Source organism: Biomphalaria glabrata, chromosome 2 (assembly GCF_947242115.1).
Source record: "Biomphalaria glabrata chromosome 2, xgBioGlab47.1, whole genome shotgun sequence".
Classification (NCBI taxonomy): domain Eukaryota; kingdom Metazoa; phylum Mollusca; class Gastropoda; family Planorbidae; genus Biomphalaria; species Biomphalaria glabrata.
Window position 1 is genome coordinate 26,132,911 of NC_074712.1, and position 22,477 is coordinate 26,155,387.

At 34.4% G+C, this 22,477-nt stretch overlaps 1 protein-coding gene across 1 annotated transcript; it reads left to right on the top strand.

The window, feature by feature from the left end:
- The first annotated feature begins 389 nt into the window (after positions 1–389).
- Positions 390–9,338, top strand: LOC106055814 (uncharacterized). The gene is made up of 3 exons (XM_056019763.1): positions 390–581; positions 7,661–7,711; positions 8,714–9,338. The coding sequence occupies exons 1-3, from the start codon at positions 429–431 to the stop codon at positions 8,852–8,854; spliced, it is 345 nt and encodes a 114-aa protein (XP_055875738.1). The 5' UTR covers positions 390–428; the 3' UTR covers positions 8,855–9,338.
- Positions 9,339–22,477: the final 13,139 nt, after the last annotated feature.

Genomic DNA, 22,477 nt, shown 5'->3' on the forward strand with positions numbered 1-22,477 from the left:
AATAAATATTTAAATAACACCCCTATAGATCTTACTTTCCAGTGCTTACTAGGTTATGTGCAATTTATTTAGATAAAATGCAAGGGTGATGTTAAAACAAAACAAATTACAATTTTCCGCACAGTAATGGATGACCTAAGATAATCTGAAGAATAACCTATTTCTTCACTTTAGGGGTAACACACACCAATGATGAAAACTATTAGTATAAACATTTTACTGGTTATTTCCCTTGCATCAGTGTCCAACCAAACTGATAGATAGCATTAGCTAATTTTGTACCCCAGACTTCAACCAAAACTTTATATTTGTTGATTACTTTAATAAGTAATAGATTAACAATTTTGAAATGTAACTCACGGTTTACAATATTTCTATCAATACGACAGATAATTGCCTGACTGCCTGATTGCAGGTTGACAGCTAGTATGTCCAACAGACCCAACAGTTCCGCCCACGAGTCATCCAGTGAACAAAGCCTACCTCCTACAACCGTTCCGTCTAGCGTAAAAGTAACTGGTCACCCTGTAGAGTGGACACTATCAAGGGAATGGACTATTGAAAATCGCCAATCTTATGACGTAAGTCCCTAAAGAGTGACACAAGGTCCACAGGCAAAAGGAAGTTGGTCGTTTCTTTGATTGTGTGGTCAGCACCCAGTCTATCCCACTCTCTCTCACCCACCCTCGTGCAAAGTAAACACCGAGTAAAGTAAACTAAAGTTGTCCTTTCAGATCTTGCGTTCTATAGGGGAAAAGAAGATTAAAAGGTCATCTGTTTCAGTGGCCTACGATGGTGTCATGTGGCCAGCACAACGACCAACTGCCTTTACTTTTCCCCAACTAATGTCGGGTACCCATTAGAACTGAGTGGCTCAGAGGCACCCAAGGATCCCAAAATTCAAATTCCAGTCTTCACCTGGATTCGAACCTGGGACCCCCCGGTTTGGAAGCCAAGCGCTTTACTGCTCAGCCCTTGCGCTTCCTCAAAGTAAACGTTGAAGCCAGTTGTTACTAAAAGGGTCAAACTCTCCATTCGGGCCCCAATGATCCGCAGAGAATCAGATCCTCGGCCGTGCTTCAAGTCAAATATCTTTTGTTTTTAGAGTTTTCAATCAGAAAATGTAAAGCTGTCTGTTAAGAAAGGTTTCATGTTTAAGAAGAGTGTCATGTGGCCAGCACAACCGTTCTTATGTGTTTTTTTTTTCCAAATAATAGCAGGTACCTAGAAGCATGCCAGAAATCCCGAAATACGAAATTACAGTTTTCACTGGCATCCTCTGCCCCTGATTATGCATATACAAATACATTGTTATATATTTATTCTTATATACACATATATTGTTATCTATTTATTTATATATACGAGGCGCAGTGGCTGAGCGGTAAAGCGCTTGGCTTCCGAACCGGGGACCGGGGTTCGAACCCTGGTGAAGACTGGGATTTTTAATTTCGGGATCTTCGGGCGCCTCTGAGTCTCTAATGGGTACCTGACATTAGTAAGGGAAAAGTAAAGGCTGTTGGTCGTTGTGCTGGCCACATGACACCGTTGTTAACCGTAGGTCACAGAAACAGATGACCCTATCTACCCTATAGACCACAAGGTCTGAAAAGGGAACTTTTTTTTTATTTATATGTAATATATACGTATATTGTTATATCTCTGCTGATGCATATGGTGCGCATTAGAGCACTGTTAAAGACGAGTGATGAACAGAGGGTAGAGACAAGATGGTGGACTGTTGATTCCGGTTAATTAAGTAGATGGAGAAATAAATTAGAGAAAGGCTAGAACCGCCTGAGTTATAGAAAGGATCATTGTCAGTGTGGTCAGCAGATGAGAAGCAGTGTAGGTTGTCTAGTCAGGAAGAATTTGTGTGAGGAAACTGTGGAAAGAGTCGTTCCTATTAGTGGAAGCCATTCCTGGTAGTTTATGTAGTCTATCGTTGGTTGAGACGACGAGGAGAAGGTAGAGAGCGGCAAGTACTGTGACCTGTGTTAGCGCCAAGTACTGTGACCTGTGTTAGCGGCAAGTACTGTGACCTGTGTTAGCGGCAAGAACTGTGACCTGTGTTAATGGTAAGCTAGCGACCACTACAGGTACGTTAAGACATAGCAACGTTGAACCTTGTATGTTAGTGAAAGGCAGTGGTGGCGACCCTGCAGGCCAGTGCTGAATGAACTCATAGCGAACTAAAACATGTATGTTTGTGTACTCATTTCTCATCTGTAGTTAAGGAAATAAACTCTTCATTTTGATCCTTTGAGTGTTTGCTTGCTTCGGTTTCCATTTAAATGATTAATCTAACAATTTAGAGCTGACAATATAGATCTAATAATTAAATCTCTAGAGACGAAACTCTTCTGACTAGCGATATGTCTATCACCATATTTAACACTTGTGGCTTGCTCAAGCACACTAAGCTGTGATTCATCTATTAGTTGGGTTATAAGATCATGAATATTTTACAGCAGAGATTTAAGAGCTAGAATTGTTGTCTTTGCTTCATGAAAATATTCTTAGTAAGATTGGAAAGTCTAGTGATACTTTGAATACTTGCAAAGTTTGTCACTTTTTGGATTTTGAGTCATACAATAGATGAACATATTTTTAAAAATTCCTTATAACAAACTATCGCTAGACTATCTCTAGCTAGACTATCTCTAGGCTGTCCCTAGACTATCTCTATACTACCTCTAGACTACCTTTAGACTACCTTTAGACTACCTTTAGACTACCTCTATACTACCTTTAGACTACCTCTAGACTACCTTTAGACTACCTCTATACTACCTTTAGACTACCTCTAGACTACCTTTAGACTACCTCTATACTACCTTTAGACTACCTCTAGACTACCTTTAGACTACCTCTAGACTACCTTTAGACTACCTCTAGACTACCTTTAGACTACCTCTAGACTACCTTTAGACTACCTCTAAACTACCTCTATACTACCTCTAGACTACCTCTAGACTACCTTTAGACTACCTCTAGACTACCTTTAGACTACCTTTAGACTACCTCTAGACTACCTCTAGACTACCTCTAGACTACCTTTAGACTACCTCTAGACTACCTCTAGACTACCTTTAGACTACCTCTAGACTACCTTTAGACTACCTTTAGACTACCTTTAGACTACCTCTAGACTACCTTTAGACTACCTCTAGACTACCTTTAGACTACCTTTAGACTACCTCTATACTACCTTTAGACTACCTCTAGACTACCTCTAGACTACCTTTAGACTACCTTTAGACTACCTCTAGACTACCTTTAGACTACCTTTAGACTACCTTTAGACTACCTCTAGACTACCTTTAGACTACCTCTAGACTACCTTTAGACTACCTTTAGACTACCTTTAGACTACCTCTAGACTACCTCTAGACTACCTTTAGACTACCTTTAGACTACCTTTAGACTACCTTTAGACTACCTCTAGACTACCTTTAGACTACCTTTAGACTACCTCTAGACTACCTTTAGACTACCTTTAGACTACCTTTAGACTACCTCTAGACTACCTTTAGACTACCTTTAGACTACCTCTAGACTACCTTTAGACTACCTTTAGACTACCTTTAGACTACCTCTAGACTACCTTTAGACTACCTCTAGACTACCTCTAGACTACCTCTAGACTACCTTTAGACTACCTTTAGACTACCTCTAGACTACCTCTAGACTACCTTTAGACTACCTTTAGACTACCTCTAGACTACCTTTAGACTACCTCTAGACTACCTCTAGACTACCTTTAGACTACCTTTAAACTACCTTTAGACTACCTTTAGACTACCTTTAGACTACCTTTAGACTACCTCTAGACTACCTTTAGACTACCTTTAGACTACCTCTAGACTACCTTTAGACTACCTTTAGACTACCTTTAGACTACCTCTAGACTACCTCTAGACTACCTTTAGACTACCTTTAGACTACCTTTAGACTACCTTTAGACTACCTCTAGACTACCTCTAGACTACCTTTAGACTACCTCTAGACTACCTCTAGACTACCTCTAGACTACCTTTAGACTACCTTTAGACTACCTTTAGACTACCTTTAGACTACCTCTAGACTACCTCTAGACTACCTTTAGACTACCTCTAGACTACCTCTAGACTACCTTTAGACTACCTTTAGACTACCTTTAGACTACCTTTAGACTACCTCTAGACTACCTTTAGACTACCTCTAGACTACCTCTAGACTACCTCTAGACTACCTTTAGACTACCTCTAGACTACCTTTAGACTACCTTTAGACTACCTTTAGACTACCTCTAGACTACCTTTAGACTACCTTTAGACTACATCTAGACTACCTTTAGACTACCTTTAGACTACCTTTAGACTACCTCTAGACTACCTTTAGACTACCTCTAGACTACCTTTAGACTACCTTTAGACTACCTCTAGACTACCTTTAGACTACCTTTAGACTACCTCTAGACTACCTTTAGACTACCTTTAGACTACCTCTAGACTACCTTTAGACTACCTCTAGACTACCTTTAGACTACCTTTAGACTACCTCTAGACTACCTCTAGACTACCTTTAGACTACCTTTAGACTACCTCTAGACTACCTTTAGACTACCTTTAGACTACCTTTAGACTACCTCTAGACTACCTCTATACTACCTTTAGACTACCTCTATACTACCTCTAGACTACCTTTAGACTACCTCTAGACTACCTTTAGACTACCTTTAGACTACCTCTAGACTACCTTTAGACTACCTTTAGACTACCTCTAGACTACCTTTAGACTACCTTTAGACTACCTCTAGACTACCTTTAGACTACCTTTAGACTACCTCTAGACTACCTGTAGACTATCTTTAGACTACCTCTAGACTACCTTTAGACTACCTCTATACTACCTCTAGACTACCTTTAGACTACCTCTATACTACCTCTATACTACCTCTAGACTACCTTTAGACTACCTTTAGACTACCTCTATACTACCTCTAGACTACCTTTAGACTACCTTTAGACTACCTTTAGACTACCTTTAGACTACCTCTAGACTACCTCTAGACTACCTTTAGACTACCTCTATACTACCTCTAGACTACCTTTAGACTACCTTTAGACTACCTTTAGACTACCTCTAGACTACCTCTAGACTACCTCTAGACTACCTCTAGACTACCTCTATACTACCTCTATACTACCTCTAGACTACCTTTAGACTACCTTTAGACTACCTTTAGACTACCTCTAGACTACCTCTAGACTACCTTTAGACTACCTCTATACTACCTTTAGACTACCTCTAGACTACCTTTAGACTACCTTTAGACTACCTTTAGACTACCTCTAGACTACCTCTAGACTACCTTTAGACTACCTCTATACTACCTCTATACTACCTCTAGACTACCTTTATACTACCTTTAGACTACCTCTAGACTACCTTTAGACTACCTCTAGACTACCTTTAGACTACCTTTAGACTACCTTTAGACTACCTCTAGACTACCTTTAGACTACCTCTAGACTACCTCTATACTACCTCTAGACTACCTTTATACTACCTTTAGACTACCTCTAGACTACCTTTAGACTACCTTTAGACTACCTCTAGACTACCTTTAGACTACCTCTAGACTACCTCTAGACTACCTCTAGACTACCTTTAGACTACCTCTAGACTACCTTTAGACTACCTCTAGACTACCTTTAGACTACCTTTAGACTACCTCTAGACTACCTTTAGACTACCTTTAGACTACCTTTAGACTACCTCTAGACTACCTTTAGACTACCTTTAGACTACCTCTAGACTACCTTTAGACTACCTCTATACTATCTTTAGACTACCTTTAGACTACCTTTAGACTACCTCTAGACTACCTTTAGACTACCTCTAGACTACCTTTAGACTACCTCTATACTACCTTTAGACTACCTTTAGACTACCTTTAGACTACCTCTAGACTACCTTAGACTACCTCTAGACTACCTTTAGACTACCTCTATACTACCTTTAGACTACCTTTAGACTACCTTTAGACTACCTTTAGACTACCTTTAGACTACCTCTAGACTACCTTTAGACTACCTTTAGACTACCTCTAGACTACCTCTAGACTACCTCTAGACTACCTTTAGACTACCTCTAGACTACCTTTAGACTACCTTTAGACTACCTTTAGACTACCTTTAGACTACCTCTAGACTACCTTTAGACTACCTTTAGACTACCTCTAGACTACCTCTAGACTACCTTTAGACTACCTCTAGACTACCTCTAGACTACCTTTAGACTACCTTTAGACTACCTCTAGACTACCTTTAGACTACCTTTAGACTACCTTTAGACTACCTCTAGACTACCTTTAGACTACCTCTAGACTACCTCTAGACTACCTTTAGACTACCTCTATACTACCTTTAGACTACCTTTAGACTACCTTTAGACTACCTTTAGACTACCTCTAGACTACCTCTAGACTACCTTTAGACTACCTTTAGACTACCTCTAGACTACCTCTAGACTACCTCTAGACTACCTTTAGACTACCTCTAGACTACCTTTAGACTACCTTTAGACTACCTTTAGACTACCTTTAGACTACCTTTAGACTACCTTTAGACTACCTCTAGACTACCTCTAGACTACCTCTAGACTACCTTTAGACTACCTCTAGACTACCTTTAGACTACCTTTAGACTACCTCTAGACTACCTTTAGACTACCTTTAGACTACCTTTAGACTACCTTTAGACTACCTCTAGACTACCTTTAGACTACCTCTAGACTACCTTTAGACTACCTCTAAACTACCTCTATACTACCTCTATACTGAGCGGTAAAGCGCTTGGCTTCCGAACCGGGGGTTCCCGGGTTCGAATCCTGGTGAGGACTGGGATTTTCAACTTTGGAATCTTTGGGCGCCTCTGAGTCCACTCAGCTCTAATGGGGAAAAGTAAAGGCGGTTGGTCGTTGTGCTGGCTACATGACACCCTCGTTAACCGTAGGCCACAATAACAGATGAACTTTACATCATCTGCCCTATAGACAACAAGGTCTGAAAGGGGAACTAGTTAGGCCAGGTGCACATCTAGCTTTACATTCACTTTCACCTATCCTTTGATCTGCGGGACCGTTGGGGCACTACACAAGATCTGTTAACCTTCTTTCTCCATTCTTATCTCTCATTTGTCTTTGATATAATTTCATTTGGATGTTCTTTCTGAAAATATTGAAGCCTGCCTGGGTGGACCACTTAGGGGGCCGATTTTGAGTTTGTGTTTCCACACAAACTGTCTTTTGTAACCTTGTTATTATATCTTTTTATTTAGCGCAACTTTCATGCGTAGTGCAGTGCGCTTTGATCCAATCACTTGTGTGGACTAGCTGTGGGGGGGGGGGGGGCTAGGAGTATCTACAAGAAGATACTCGTGATGCCCTTTTAAAGCAAATTAAAGAAAAAAAATTTCTCGAGTATGAATTTAAACTTGAGGTCTCGACAATGCTAGCCACTGAGCTGTTCAAGTGCTTATAAAATAGGTTTCATAGTCTAAAAACGAAGTTTTGGTATATTTCTTTCTATCTAGTTTAGTACCATCGTCACACTAGTTCATTGATATGTGGTCATTGAGAATGTTCTAGAATGTTATTTTACTCTTTTGATCAGGTTTGGAAGATGGACGCTCAAAGACAGATGCTATATTTGAATCATACACTAGTAAGTATTCGTCAACACACACTTTTTGTTTGACGTTTCTAAACATTTAATAGACATAATGTCATTTAGTGAAATAGTAGCATGTATCAATCAGATTTTGCCGGCAGTTTGATCCTTATTAAATCTACTGAGACTATCACTCTAAATAAAGATGTACATAAACATAGTCAAGTCTAGACCTTGATCAATGGTAGCATATAATCATTGTTTTTAATTAATACCTTGATCAATGGTAGCATATAATCATTGTTTTTAATTAATATGCTTCTGAAGTTATTGTTTTTTATCAGTTTTAATGAAATTTTAACTCCAGCTTTGAAACTCATGTCTCTAGAAACAAGTTAGGCTTTCACACCTAGCGGTCTTAACGGTCTATAATGTCACGGTGTTCTGTTTCTATGGCCGACCGACAGTGTCATGTGGTGCTTTATCCCTTAGCCACCACAAACCACTCATGTCTTTAAATCATGTTTTAAATTAACCATGGCTACAACTCATATTATCAACTCATGTCTTTAACTCTGTCGTTGAATCATGTTTTAAATCAACCATGGCTACAACTCATATTATCAACTCATGTCTTTAACTCTGTCTTTGAATCATGTTTTAAATTAACCATGGCTACAACTCATATTATCAACTCATGCCTTTAACTCCGTCTCTAAATCATGTTTTAAATCAACCATTGCTACAACTCATATTATCAACTCATGCCTTTAACTCAGTCTTTGAATCATGTTTTAAATCAACCATGGCTACAACTCAGATTCTCAACTAATGTCTTTAACTCCGTCTCTAAATCATGTTTTAAATCAACCATGGCTACAACTCAGATTCTCAACTAATGTCTTTAACTCCGTCTCTAAATCATGTTTTAAATCAACCATGGCTACAACTCAGATTCTCAACTCATGTCCTTAACGTATGTCTACATAGAACATTTTGAATCCAAATAAATTTATCAAAACGAGGCTGCTGTTTCACTTCGTATTTATTTTCTAGAACAAGTCTCTACACTTATACCCACATCCCGAAGTCTGCGAGGTCAAGGACTCAAGTTACTCAAAGGACATTTTAAGACAGAGTTCAAGTCATCCACAGATCAACAAACGTCATAGACAAGTTCATCCAGACATTTGTTGAGTTCAGAGTTCAAGTGTAGCCCCTGACAGAAGTTAATGGCCTCCATCAAATCATGGACAGAACGCCCGCCCAGTATTAGAGCTAATATACGCAGTTTTTGCAGAACAGAGATGTAATGTAAGGATTTTGTGTAATGATTTGTGATGTTATGAATTTTAATGTAATGGATTATAATGCTATGACATGTAATATAAAGAATGGTAATGTAATGACCTGTAATTTAGAATGTTACAAATAGGAGTGCGACTTATTTCACTAAACTAAATACATTATAATGACACTTTTCAAACCGGTTTTTTGTTCTTGCAAGACACTGAAGTTCTAGAAGTTTGGAACAGACCAAAGATACATATTAATTAAAGAGAAAATAGCTCAAAAAATAAAAATGATTATTTTTCCCTTTATTGCATTGTTTATAACAGTCTATTAATTAGTGAGTACACCTGGGAGATATGAGATAATTATTAAAGAAAGAAAAACATGATATTTAAATGTGTCACAGTTTTTTTTGAAACTGTAAAAGAGAGAGTGAGAGACAGAGAGAGAAAAAAAAGAGAGAGAGAGAAAACGAGAGAAAAGAAGAGAGAAAAATAGAGAGAGAAAGAAATAGAAAAAGAAAGAGAAAGAAAGAAAGAGAGAGAAGGAAAGAGAGAAAGAAAGAAAAAATAGAGTAAGAGAAAGTAAGAGAGAAAGAAAGAAATAGAAAGAGAGAAAAAAAGTGAGAGAAAGAGATGTACACTTATTGCACTGCAACACACACATACACACACACATTGGTATGCTATAAATAGATTAAACTAAAGTATGACATGTGTGAGTACAAAAATTGTCATCGATCCACTCCAAGTGATGACGGGGCAGAGCAAAGGGCACGCAACTCCAAGTGATTAGTCTAGACGCTGTTTCTCTCCCTTGCCTATCGATTCTGGTGAGGAAGTTGCTCAAATTAACACCATTAAACATTCAGCATTGTGTGGGATATGACAAGAAGGGGACGCTACTCTACTAATGAGGGGAAAAACAATCTTGATTGGCGTGATTGCCGGATGAACTAGCGGTGAACTAAACAATCACGCTAAGCATCGGCGTTTTGTTTTTTAAATGTCAAAACTATTAGCAATACAAGAACCACTAATCTTTTACTTTGGCCTATATTCATAGCCCCTATAGTTCGACATAGTCATTGCTCTGGAATATCTATATATGTAATTCTCTACGTCTCCCAACCATGCGAAACAAGACGCAGGCACGCCGACTCTCTAAACATGGATAAAGAAGTCATGGAAAGATAACTCTTTTATTTCAGCAAGTCGGACTAGAGTTACCCCACATAACTTTCGCGCCGACAGAGAGCGCGGCTCAGAAAAAAAGAGGGGGGGGGGAAACAAGTAATCTTTTCTGTATATATATAATTCTCTACGTCACCCAACCACCAAGTCACTAAATATCGGCGAATGCTACGCCGCGGGTCGGCTCATACTCTATAGTTTGACTTATATTTATAAATCAACAGTCGAGATAAAACCTATTAATTAAGAAAAGTCTAATTTAATCTGCAAGAACACTTTCCATAGGATCATTGATCTGTAACCAACACTGACAAGAGGATTTCACAGCTAGTCCAATGATAGCCACAACAATTTTCTCGATTCATGAACGACAATTCTGAAAGAAAAAATCTAACTTTTCCTGAAGCCATGCTCAAGATTAATGTTTCAAGCCTCAAAATATCTAAAACTAGTATTTCATTGATCTCTATATCCATTGATTCTTAAAGCAAATTTGATATAGGGAGACAAAAAGACACATTTCGAGCCATGACAGGCGGGCGGGGGGGGGGGGGGGAAGCATCCTACTTTTACTCTTATATACTAACCTCATGTTTAGATACTTCTATAGAAACACATACACACAATACCATATGTTTCTCATTCAGTGTAGTCAACCAAGTGGAAAATAAGTTACGAGATGTCTGTTTTAGTTTAGATTTGAGTTTCTATTCCGTACTTTAACCTACTTATAGGAATGATCTTCCGGCAATGGCAAATCTTTTGAAGGAGGTACTTTTTTTTGTTACGGCTACTAATGTTGGTGAAAGACAAGGGAAAAAAATATAAACAAAACATTTTGATTTTTATTTCAATAATATTTCAAAGAATAACACTTTGCCTAACAAGAACAGTAATCCCAATTCATTACAACAGAAGGCTGCTCTGTGTCAAAGATTGTTTATGCAGGCGTCAGATATATCATTCAAGCTATTATGTAAGTTGATAGTCTTTGATTGAGGTTGACGAACTTTAAACTTGACATGCTAGTGACGTCATGTAAATAGGGGCATCGTAGACTTGTATTATTTATCATCACTTGGCGCTCTGCTGCGTCGTTTTTAGTGACGGATACCCGAATGTAGCCTATTCTGTACTGAAGTTACTCACTCTCTATATCTATTTGGACTTTTTGTTAATTTTTTTATGAAGGTTATACTTGAATCATCTCGTATCTATTATGTCCAAAAAGTAAATGCCAGCACCTGAGACATTAAAACAAATCATAGCAACACAAAGTGAGAAGTTCTCTCGTAAATACCAACCAGCCGCCTTCTTTACAATAAATACAAAGCCTCTTTGCACACTAGACCATGGGAAAAGGCTTGTTTTATATGCCTTCAATGAGTTAGGCCAGGCTCACACTGAAAAATATCTTCATAAAAGTCAACTCATTATCAATCAATCACATATTAACATTAACACTGTAATAACAATAATAACAGAGACATATCCCCGTGCAGTATCGTATCGTCAGTCGGTCTAACAATACAATAATATCTGCAACACCTTCGGCACGCACACTTCTCTTTATAATGGACGGAGGTAGGGCTGTGATGGTGATACTTTGTAGTTCTGATATTCGTGATGAAAATATACGCCTTTACATCTGAAAGAGTTCGACCACTTCAGGGGCCGCTTCTGAGTTTGTGTTTCCACACATACTATGCTGTAATCTTGTTTTTTTATTGTAATTTTTTAAAAATGATGATACTTAATATAAATATGGCCTCTCCATTCCCAAGGATTCTTGAAGATTGCTCCTATAGCACAACAAAAAAAAAAGAAAAAATAATAATTGAAGTCTGGACTATTTGTAGGTTAAATGTAGTCTAAAGGAAGTACTAGTTAAAGTCTTTTAGTCATAGAATTGGAATTTTGAAAGTTACAAGTTTTTTTGCTTTTTAAAAATGTGGTCAAAGTTTCTTCCTAGTTAAAACATGGTCAAATCCAAAAGTCACTGGCCTAACCCTTACCTTAAGTTTCAACAATTGTATCCTTCACTTTACGGTGATATTGCGCACATAGTGTATGTCTGAATAGCTACGTTTTTAGAGCGAATGTCGTGGGTTCTATCCCATACTTGTATTTATGTTTCAATCATCTGAAAAAAAAAAAAACAACTACATGACAAAACATTTTTTTAACTCATACAACAGCTTCAGAAAGTACGATATATAAAATGTAAAATATATTACTTATTATATTGAAAAAAAAATTAACAAGTAAATAAAATAAAGAACCTGCTTGAGAGAGCGCTAAAATGTGATTCGAAATGAATTCTTACTTGACTCAAGAAATCCCATCGGTCAAGTTTTCAAATGAAATACATAAGAGTCAGAAAACAAGGGACGTAATTGAGACTACTAAATAAGGAAGGTTTGACTACTCTGGGAATATCCATTATTAAGTCTTTCGGAAGTGCTGACTAGGTTGATTAAGTCATAGACTCTGGCATCATTAGATGATGTTCATTTGTCTCTACCCTGTTCAAAGTCAGTGAACAGAAAAAACTGAACTATTGAAGGGTCAAATTTCTCTTTGTTCTCCGAAAATTGGTCATCGCTTGAAGCCTCGAAAAGTTATTGATTCACAACGAATGACGAGGCGCTCCATTAGTGTGCGTGGAGTAGAGCGTGAACAGGAGTCATGGGAACAAATAGTTGTTCTCACGTGATCTGATTTTCTAGGAATTTGCGTCACATTTTTGAAAGAAATTAAAATTCTTTCTTCATTAGAACATCTGCTGTAATTAGCGTTGCAAAGTTCACTAACTTACATTCACTAGTTCACTAGTTATAGTAACTAACTTAGCATTGTTGATTTCACTAACTTAAATTCACTAGTGTGAGCAGGTCAGGAGGTTCTGAGTGATGGGCCTTTTCTCTGCTCAACATTAAATTTTATACAGTAGGCAGATGTTAGCTCTACTGGGTGGGCTCAGTCTGTGACACCTCAGTCTATGACCAAGGGGCTAGAGTCACCTAAGTAACCAGACATACTAACCTAAACTAAATGAAAGCAAGATAACGAAACTTTAGTTTAGGATAAATAAACACAACGAAACTTTATTGACATACAAATAAATGAATCAATAATAAAATATAATATATACACTAACTTGACTAACCACTACTACTGAACCCATCAACTAACTAAACCCTCTAAATCTACACCACTACAAACACTAACAAACTGACCAAACCAACTATCTAACTAAATCACTAAAACTAATACCCTAGACCTACACAAACAAACTACAACAAACTAGTCTAGATCTACAATATCCTACTACTACAACCAACCCATAACTAAAACCAAAACAAGAATACCTTAGCGTTAGTACCTTACTATTAGTATTCACTAAGAACAGAAACAGACTATAAATATATAACTAACTTCCTAAGCCACTAAGGCAACACTACAGAAACAAACGAACACTAGATCCCCTAGAATACATCTACAGAAACAATAACAATAGTAGTAATAAATACAGCATAGGTAATAGCAGCTTAAAGCAGCAATAACACAGCAGTTATATTCAGCAGCTATATCCAGCAGTTATGTTCACCAGTTAAAACAGCAGAAATAATAGCCTGCAATACATAAATGCAAAACTATAAATACAAAATCATATATTCTATTAGGTCTAGAATACTCATAGCGGGACTAATGGGTGCCGCCATTTTCAATACAGCATGTTGGGAACAACTGCCAACTCTTTTGAAAAATATTCCAAAAAACTAAATTAAAATATACCTAGCATATTTACACACAGTGTGACATAGATCTAGTAAAAGAAAATATAAAATAGTTACACACTTACAGGCCGTCCCAGGTACAGGAATAAAAATATTGAAAACAATTACTAGCATTTATGATCACCAAGACCTCTCGTCACACAGACAGTGATGCTGTACTGACCGTACACTGGTCAACTGTCCACTCAACTGTTTTAAGACAGCATGTACATAGCAATATATATACTATCCCGCACCAACCCATATAAAAATTTGCGGAAGTACAATTATAAAATCTGACACTAACCTATAAAAAAGAATATACAGAACAGCTATAGCCTATGAAAATACACATTAAAAAATAGCTCTGGGAGCGCAAGCTCACACTAGTTCTATTAATTAACTTAATATTGTTGAGCTCAATAACTCAAATTCACTAGTTCACTAGCTAAAGTAACTACTTAAGTATCGATGAGTTAACTAATTCAAATTTACTTATTCACTTGTTCTATTAATTAACTTAAAATCTTAATAAAAGTTACAGACATTGGAGTCAGGAACTGTTTTAGCCGTTTCTCAAGCGCCTCTATTGACTTTGATCGTGTGCAACCTCTACTTTTGTCTTTTGTAAGTGAACTTTTTGTTTTTACAAACTCTGTCAATCTGTCTCTTGTAAGTGAACTTTTTTGTTTTTACAAACTCTGTCAATCTGTCTTTTGTAAGCGAATTTTTTTGTTTTTACAAACTCTGTCAATCTGTCTTTTGCAAGTGAACTTTTTTGTTTTTACAAACTCGGTCAATCTGTCTTTTGTAAGTGAACTTTTTGTTTTTACAAACTCTGTCAATCTGTCTTTTGTAAGTGAACATTTTTGTTTTTACAAACTCTGTCAATCTGTCTTTTGTAAGTGAACTTTTTGTTTTTACAAACTCTGTCAATCTGTCTCTTGTAAGTGAACTTTTTTGTTTTTACAAACTCTGTCAATCTGTCTTTTGCAAGCGAATTTTTTTTGTTTTTACAAACTCTGTCAATCTGTCTTTTGTAAGTGAACTTTTTTGTTTTTACAAACTCTGTCAATCTGTCTCTTGTAAGTGAGCTTTTTTGTTTTTACAAACTCTGTCAATCTGTCTTTTGCAAGCGAATTTTTTTTGTTTTTACAAACTCTGTCAATCTGTCTTTTGTAAGTGAACTTTTTTGTTTTTACAAACTCTGTCAATCTGTCTTTTGTAAGTGAACTTTTTTGTTTTTACAAACTCTGTCAATCTGTCTCTTGTAAGTGAACTTTTTTGTTTTTACAAACTCTGTCAATCTGTCTTTTGTAAGTGAACTTTTTTGTTTTTACAAACTCTGTCAATCCGTCTCTTGTAAGTAAACTTTTTTGTTTTTACAAACTCTGTCAATCTGTCTTTTGTAAGTGAACTTTTTTGTTTTTACAAACTCTGTCAATCTGTCTCTTGTAAGTGAACTTTTTTGTTTTTACAAACTCTGTCAATCTGTCTTTTGTAAGTGAACTTTTTTTGTTTTTACAAACTCTGTCAATCTGTCTTTTGTAAGTGAACTTTTTTGTTTTTACAAACTCTGTCAATCTGTCTTTTGTAAGTGAACTTTTTTGTTTTTACAAACTCTGTCAATCTGTCTTTTGTAAGTGAACTTTTTTGTTTTTACAAACTCTGTCAATCTGTCTTTTGTAAGTGAACTTTTTTGTTTTTACAAACTCTGTCAATCCGTCTCTTGTAAGTGAACTTTTTTGTTTTTACAAACTCTGTCAATCTGTCTTTTGTAAGTGAACTTTTTTGTTTTTACAAACTCTGTCAATCTGTCTCTTGTAAGTGAACTTTTTTGTTTTTACAAACTCTGTCAATCTAGCTTTTGTTAGTGAACGTTTTTGTTTTTACAAACTCTGTCAATCTGTCTTTTGTAAGTGAACTTTTTTGTTTTTACAAACTCTGTCAATCTGTCTTTTGTAAGTGAACTTTTTTTGTTTTTACAAACTCTGTCAATCTGTCTTTTGTAAGTGAACTTTTTTGTTTTTACAAACTCTGTCAATCTGTCTTTTGTAAGTGAACTTTTTTTGTTTTTACAACTTCTGTCAATCTGTCTTTTGTAAGTGAACTTTTTTGTTTTTACAAACTCTGTCAATCTGTCTTTTGTAAGTGAACTTTTTTTGTTTTTACAAACTCTGTCAATCTGTCTTTTGTAAGTGAACTTTTTTGTTTTTACAAACTCTGTCAATCTGTCTTTTGTATGCGAATATTTTGTTTTTACAAACTCTGTCAAACTGTCTTTTGTAAGTGAACATTTTTGTTTTTACAAACTCTGTCAATCTGTCTTTTGTAAGTGAACTTTTTTGTTTTTACAAACTCTGTCAATCTGTCTTTTGTAAGTGAACTTTTTTGTTTTTACAAACTCTGTCAATCTGTCTTTTGTATGCGAATTTTTTTTGTTTTTACAAACTCTGTCAAACTGTCTTTTGTAAGTGAACATTTTTGTTTTTACAAACTCTGTCAATCTGTCTTTTGTAAGTGAACTATTTTGTTTTTACAAACTCTGTCAATCTATCTCTTGTAAGTGAACTTTTTTGTTTTTACAAACTCTGTCAATCTGTCTCTTGTAAGTGAACTTTTTTGGTTTTACAAACTCTGTCAATCTGTCTCTTGTAAGTGAACTTTTTTGTTTTTACAAACTCTGTCAATCTGTCTCTTGTAAGTGAACTTTTTTGTTTTTACAAACTCTGTCAATCTGTCTTTTGTAAGTGAACGTTTTTGTTTTTACAAACTCTTTCAATCTGTCTTTTGTAAGTGAACTTTTTTGTTTTTACAAACTCTGTCAATCTGTCTTTTGTAAGCGAATTTTTTTTGTTTTTACAAACTCTGTCAATCTGTCTTTTGTAAGTGAACTTTTTTGTTTTTACAAACTCTGTCAATCTGTCTTTTGTAAGTGAACTTTTTTTGTTTTTACAAACTCTGTCAATCTGTCTTTTGTAAGTGAACTTTTTTGTTTTTACAAATTCTGTCAATCTGTCTTTTGTAAGTGAACTTTTTTTGTTTTTACAAACTCTGTCAATCTGTCTTTTATAAGTGAACTTTTTTGTTTTTACAAACTCTGTCAATCTGTCTTTTGTAAGTGAACTTTTTTTGTTTTTACAAACTCTGTCAATCTGTCTTTTGTAAGTGAACTTTTTTGTTTTTACAAACTCTGTCAATCTGTCTTTTGTAAGTGAACTTTTTTGTTTTTACAAACTCTGTCAATCTGTCTTTTGTAAGTGAACTTTTTTGTTTTTACAAACTCTGTCAATCTGTCTCTTGTAAGTTAACTTTTTTGTTTTTACAAACTCTGTCAATCTGTCTTTTGTAAGTGAACTTTTTTGTTTTTACAAACTCTGTCAATCTGTCTTTTGTATGCGAATTTTTTTGTTTTTACAAACTCTGTCAAACTGTCTTTTGTAAGAGAACATTTTTGTTTTTACAAACTCTGTCAATCTGTCTTTTGTAAGTGAACTTTTTTTGTTTTTACAAACTCTGTCAATCTGTCTTTTGTAAGTGAACTTTTTTGTTTTTACAAACTCTGTCAATCTGTCTTTTGTATGCGAATTTTTTTTGTTTTTACAAACTCTGTCAAACTATCTTTTGTAAGTGAACATTTTTGTTTTTACAAACTCTGTCAATCTGTCTTTTGTAAGTGAACATTTTTGTTTTTACAAAATCTGTCAATCTGTCTTTTGTAAGTGAACTATTTTGTTTTTACAAACTCTGTCAATCTATCTCTTGTAAGTGAACTTTTTTGTTTTTACAAACTCTGTCAATCTGTCTCTTGTAAGTGAACTTTTTTGGTTTTACAAACTCTGTCAATCTGTCTCTTGTAAGTGAACTTTTTTGTTTTTACAAACTCTGTCAATCTGTCTTTTGTAAGTGAACTTTTTTGTTTTTACAAACTCTGTCAATCTGTCTTTTGTAAGTGAACTTTTTTTTGTTTTTACAAACTCTGTCAATCTGTCTTTTGTAAGTGAACTTTTTTGTTTTTACAAACTCTGTCAATCTGTCTTTTGTAAGTGAACTTTTTTGTTTTTACAAACTCTGTCAATCTGTCTTTTGTATGCGAATTTTTTTGTTTTTACAAACTCTGTCAAACTGTCTTTTGTAAGAGAACATTTTTGTTTTTACAAACTCTGTCAATCTGTCTTTTGTAAGTGAACTTTTTTTGTTTTTACAAACTCTGTCAATCTGTCTTTTGTAAGTGAACTTTTTTGTTTTTACAAACTCTGTCAATCTGTCTTTTGTATGCGAATTTTTTTTGTTTTTACAAACTCTGTCAAACTATCTTTTGTAAGTGAACATTTTTGTTTTTACAAACTCTGTCAATCTGTCTTTTGTAAGTGAACATTTTTGTTTTTACAAACTCTGTCAATCTGTCTTTTGTAAGTGAACTTTTTTTGTTTTTACAAACTCTGTCAATCTGTCTTTTGTAAGTGAACTTTTTTGTTTTTACAAACTCTGTCAATCTGTCTTTTGTAAGTGAACTTTTTTGTTTTTACAAACTCTGTCAATCTGTCTTTTGTAAGTGAACTTTTTTGTTTTTACAAACTCTGTCAATCTGTCTCTTGTAAGTTAACTTTTTTGTTTTTACAAACTCTGTCAATCTGTCTTTTGTAAGTGAACTTTTTTGTTTTTACAAACTCTGTCAATCTGTCTTTTGTATGCGAATTTTTTTGTTTTTACAAACTCTGTCAAACTGTCTTTTGTAAGAGAACATTTTTGTTTTTACAAACTCTGTCAATCTGTCTTTTGTAAGTGAACTTTTTTTGTTTTTACAAACTCTGTCAATCTGTCTTTTGTAAGTGAACTTTTTTGTTTTTACAAACTCTGTCAATCTGTCTTTTGTATGCGAATTTTTTTTGTTTTTACAAACTCTGTCAAACTATCTTTTGTAAGTGAACATTTTTGTTTTTACAAACTCTGTCAATCTGTCTTTTGTAAGTGAACATTTTTGTTTTTACAAAATCTGTCAATCTGTCTTTTGTAAGTGAACTATTTTGTTTTTACAAACTCTGTCAATCTATCTCTTGTAAGTGAACTTTTTTGTTTTTACAAACTCTGTCAATCTGTCTCTTGTAAGTGAACTTTTTTGGTTTTACAAACTCTGTCAATCTGTCTCTTGTAAGTGAACTTTTTTGTTTTTACAAACTCTGTCAATCTGTCTTTTGTAAGTGAACTTTTTTGTTTTTACAAACTCTGTCAATCTGTCTTTTGTAAGTGAACTTTTTTTTGTTTTTACAAACTCTGTCAATCTGTCTTTTGTAAGTGAACTTTTTTGTTTTTACAAACTCTGTCAATCTGTCTTTTGTAAGTGAACTTTTTTGTTTTTACAAACTCTGTCAATCTGTCTTTTGTATGCGAATTTTTTTGTTTTTACAAACTCTGTCAAACTGTCTTTTGTAAGAGAACATTTTTGTTTTTACAAACTCTGTCAATCTGTCTTTTGTAAGTGAACTTTTTTTGTTTTTACAAACTCTGTCAATCTGTCTTTTGTAAGTGAACTTTTTTGTTTTTACAAACTCTGTCAATCTGTCTTTTGTATGCGAATTTTTTTTGTTTTTACAAACTCTGTCAAACTATCTTTTGTAAGTGAACATTTTTGTTTTTACAAACTCTGTCAATCTGTCTTTTGTAAGTGAACATTTTTGTTTTTACAAAATCTGTCAATCTGTCTTTTGTAAGTGAACTATTTTGTTTTTACAAACTCTGTCAATCTATCTCTTGTAAGTGAACTTTTTTGTTTTTACAAACTCTGTCAATCTGTCTCTTGTAAGTGAACTTTTTTGGTTTTACAAACTCTGTCAATCTGTCTCTTGTAAGTGAACTTTTTTGTTTTTACAAACTCTGTCAATCTGTCTTTTGTAAGTGAACTTTTTTGTTTTTACAAACTCTGTCAATCTGTCTTTTGTAAGTGAACTTTTTTTTGTTTTTACAAACTCTGTCAATCTGTCTTTTGTAAGTGAACTTTTTTGTTTTTACAAACTCTGTCAATCTGTCTTTTGTAAGTGAACTTTTTTGTTTTTACAAACTCTGTCAATCTGTCTCTTGTAAGTGAACTTTTTGTTTTTACAAACTCTGTCAATCTGTCTTTTGTAAGTGAACTTTTTTGTTTTTACAAACTCTGTCAATCTGTCTCTTGTAAGTGAACTTTTTTGTTTTTACAAACTCTGTCAATCTGTCTTTTGTAAGTGAACTTTTTTTGTTTTTACAAACTCTGTCAATCTGTCTTTTGTAAGTGAACTTTTTTGTTTTTACAAACTCTGTCAATCTGTCTTTTGTAAGTGAACTTTTTTGTTTTTACAAACTCTGTCAATCTGTCTTTTGTAAGTGAACTTTTTTTGTTTTTACAAACTCTGTCAATCTGTCTTTTGTAAGTGAACTTTTTTGTTTTTACAAACTCTGTCAATCTGTCTTTTGTAAGTGAACTTTTTTGTTTTTACAAACTCAGTCAATCCGTCTCTTGTAAGTGAACTTTTTTGTTTTTACAAACTCTGTCAATCTGTCTTTTGTAAGTGAACTTTTTTGTTTTTACAAACTCTGTTAATCTGTCTCTTGTAAGTGAACTTTTTTGTTTTTACAAACTCTGTCAATCTGTCTTTTGTTAGTGAACGTTTTTGTTTTTACAAACTCTGTCAATCTGTCTTTTGTAAGTGAACTTTTTTGTTTTTACAAACTCTGTCAATCTGTCTTTTGTAAGTGAACTTTTTTTGTTTTTACAAACTCTGTCAATCTGTCTTTTGTAAGTGAACTTTTTTGTTTTTACAAACTCTGTCAATCTGTCTTTTGTAAGTGAACTTTTTTTGTTTTTACAAACTCTGTCAATCTGTCTTTTGTAAGTGAACTTTTTTGTTTTTACAAACTCTGTCAATCTGTCTTTTGTAAGTGAACTTTTTTTGTTTTTACAAACTCTGTCAATCTGTCTTTTGTAAGTGAACTTTTTTGTTTTTACAAACTCTGTCAATCTGTCTTTTGTAAGTGAACTTTTTTGTTTTTACAAACTCTGTCAATCTGTCTTTTGTAAGTGAACTTTTTTGTTTTTACAAACTCTGTCAATCTGTCTTTTGTAAGTGAACTTTTTTGTTTTTACAAACTCTGTCAATCTGTCTTTTGTAAGTGAACTTTTTTGTTTTTACAAACTCTGTCAATCTGTCTTTTGTATGCGAATTTTTTTGTTTTTACAAACTCTGTCAAACTGTCTTTTGTAAGTGAACCATTTTTGTTTTTACAAACTCTGTCAATCTGTCTTTTGTAAGTGAACTTTTTTGTTTTTACAAACTCTGTCAATCTGTCTTTTGTAAGTGAACTTTTTTGTTTTTACAAACTCTGTCAATCTGTCTTTTGTATGCGAATTTTTTTTGTTTTTACAAACTCTGTCAATCTGTCTTTTGTAAGTGAACATTTTTGTTTTTACAAACTCTGTCAATCTGTCTTTTGTAAGTGAACTTTTTTGTTTTTACAAAATCTGTCAATCTGTCTTTTGTAAGTGAACTATTTTGTTTTTACAAACTCTGTCAATCTATCTCTTGTAAGTGAACTTTTTTGTTTTTACAAACTCTGTCAATCTGTCTCTTGTAAGTGAACTTTTTTTGTTTTTTCAAACTCTGTCAATCTGTCTCTTGTAAGTGAACTTTTTTGTTTTTACAAACTCTGTCAATCTGTCTCTTGTAAGTGAACTTTTTTGTTTTTACAAACTCTGTCAATCTGTCTTTTGTAAGTGAACTTTTTTTTGTTTTTACAAACTCTGTCAATCTGTCTTTTGTAAGTGAACTTTTTTGTTTTTACAAACTCTGTCAATCTGTCTTTTGTAAGTGAACTTTTTTGTTTTTACAAACTCTGTCAATCTGTCTCTTGTAAGTGAACTTTTTGTTTTTACAAACTCTGTCAATCTGTCTTTTGTAAGTGAACTTTTTTGTTTTTACAAACTCTGTCAATCTGTCTCTTGTAAGTGAACTTTTTTGTTTTTACAAACTCTGTCAATCTGTCTTTTGTAAGTGAACTTTTTTTGTTTTTACAAACTCTGTCAATCTGTCTTTTGTAAGTGAACTTTTTTGTTTTTACAAACTCTGTCAATCTGTCTTTTGTAAGTGAACTTTTTTGTTTTTACAAACTCTGTCAATCTGTCTTTTGTAAGTGAACTTTTTTTGTTTTTACAAACTCTGTCAATCTGTCTTTTGTAAGTGAACTTTTTTGTTTTTACAAACTCTGTCAATCTGTCTTTTGTAAGTGAACTTTTTTGTTTTTACAAACTCAGTCAATCCGTCTCTTGTAAGTGAACTTTTTTGTTTTTACAAACTCTGTCAATCTGTCTTTTGTAAGTGAACTTTTTTGTTTTTACAAACTCTGTTAATCTGTCTCTTGTAAGTGAACTTTTTTGTTTTTACAAACTCTGTCAATCTGTCTTTTGTTAGTGAACGTTTTTGTTTTTACAAACTCTGTCAATCTGTCTTTTGTAAGTGAACTTTTTTGTTTTTACAAACTCTGTCAATCTGTCTTTTGTAAGTGAACTTTTTTTGTTTTTACAAACT

Excerpts from the sequence above, each read along its gene's own strand:
- LOC106055814 (XM_056019763.1), top strand. The coding sequence starts at position 429 with ATGTCCAACAGACCCAACAGTTCCGCCCACGAGTCATCCAGTGAACAA. Across the intron at positions 582-7,660 it reads AAAATCGCCAATCTTATGAC|GTTTGGAAGATGGACGCTCA; the intron begins GTAAGTCCCTAA and ends TCTTTTGATCAG. Across the intron at positions 7,712-8,713 it reads TATATTTGAATCATACACTA|AACAAGTCTCTACACTTATA; the intron begins GTAAGTATTCGT and ends TTTATTTTCTAG.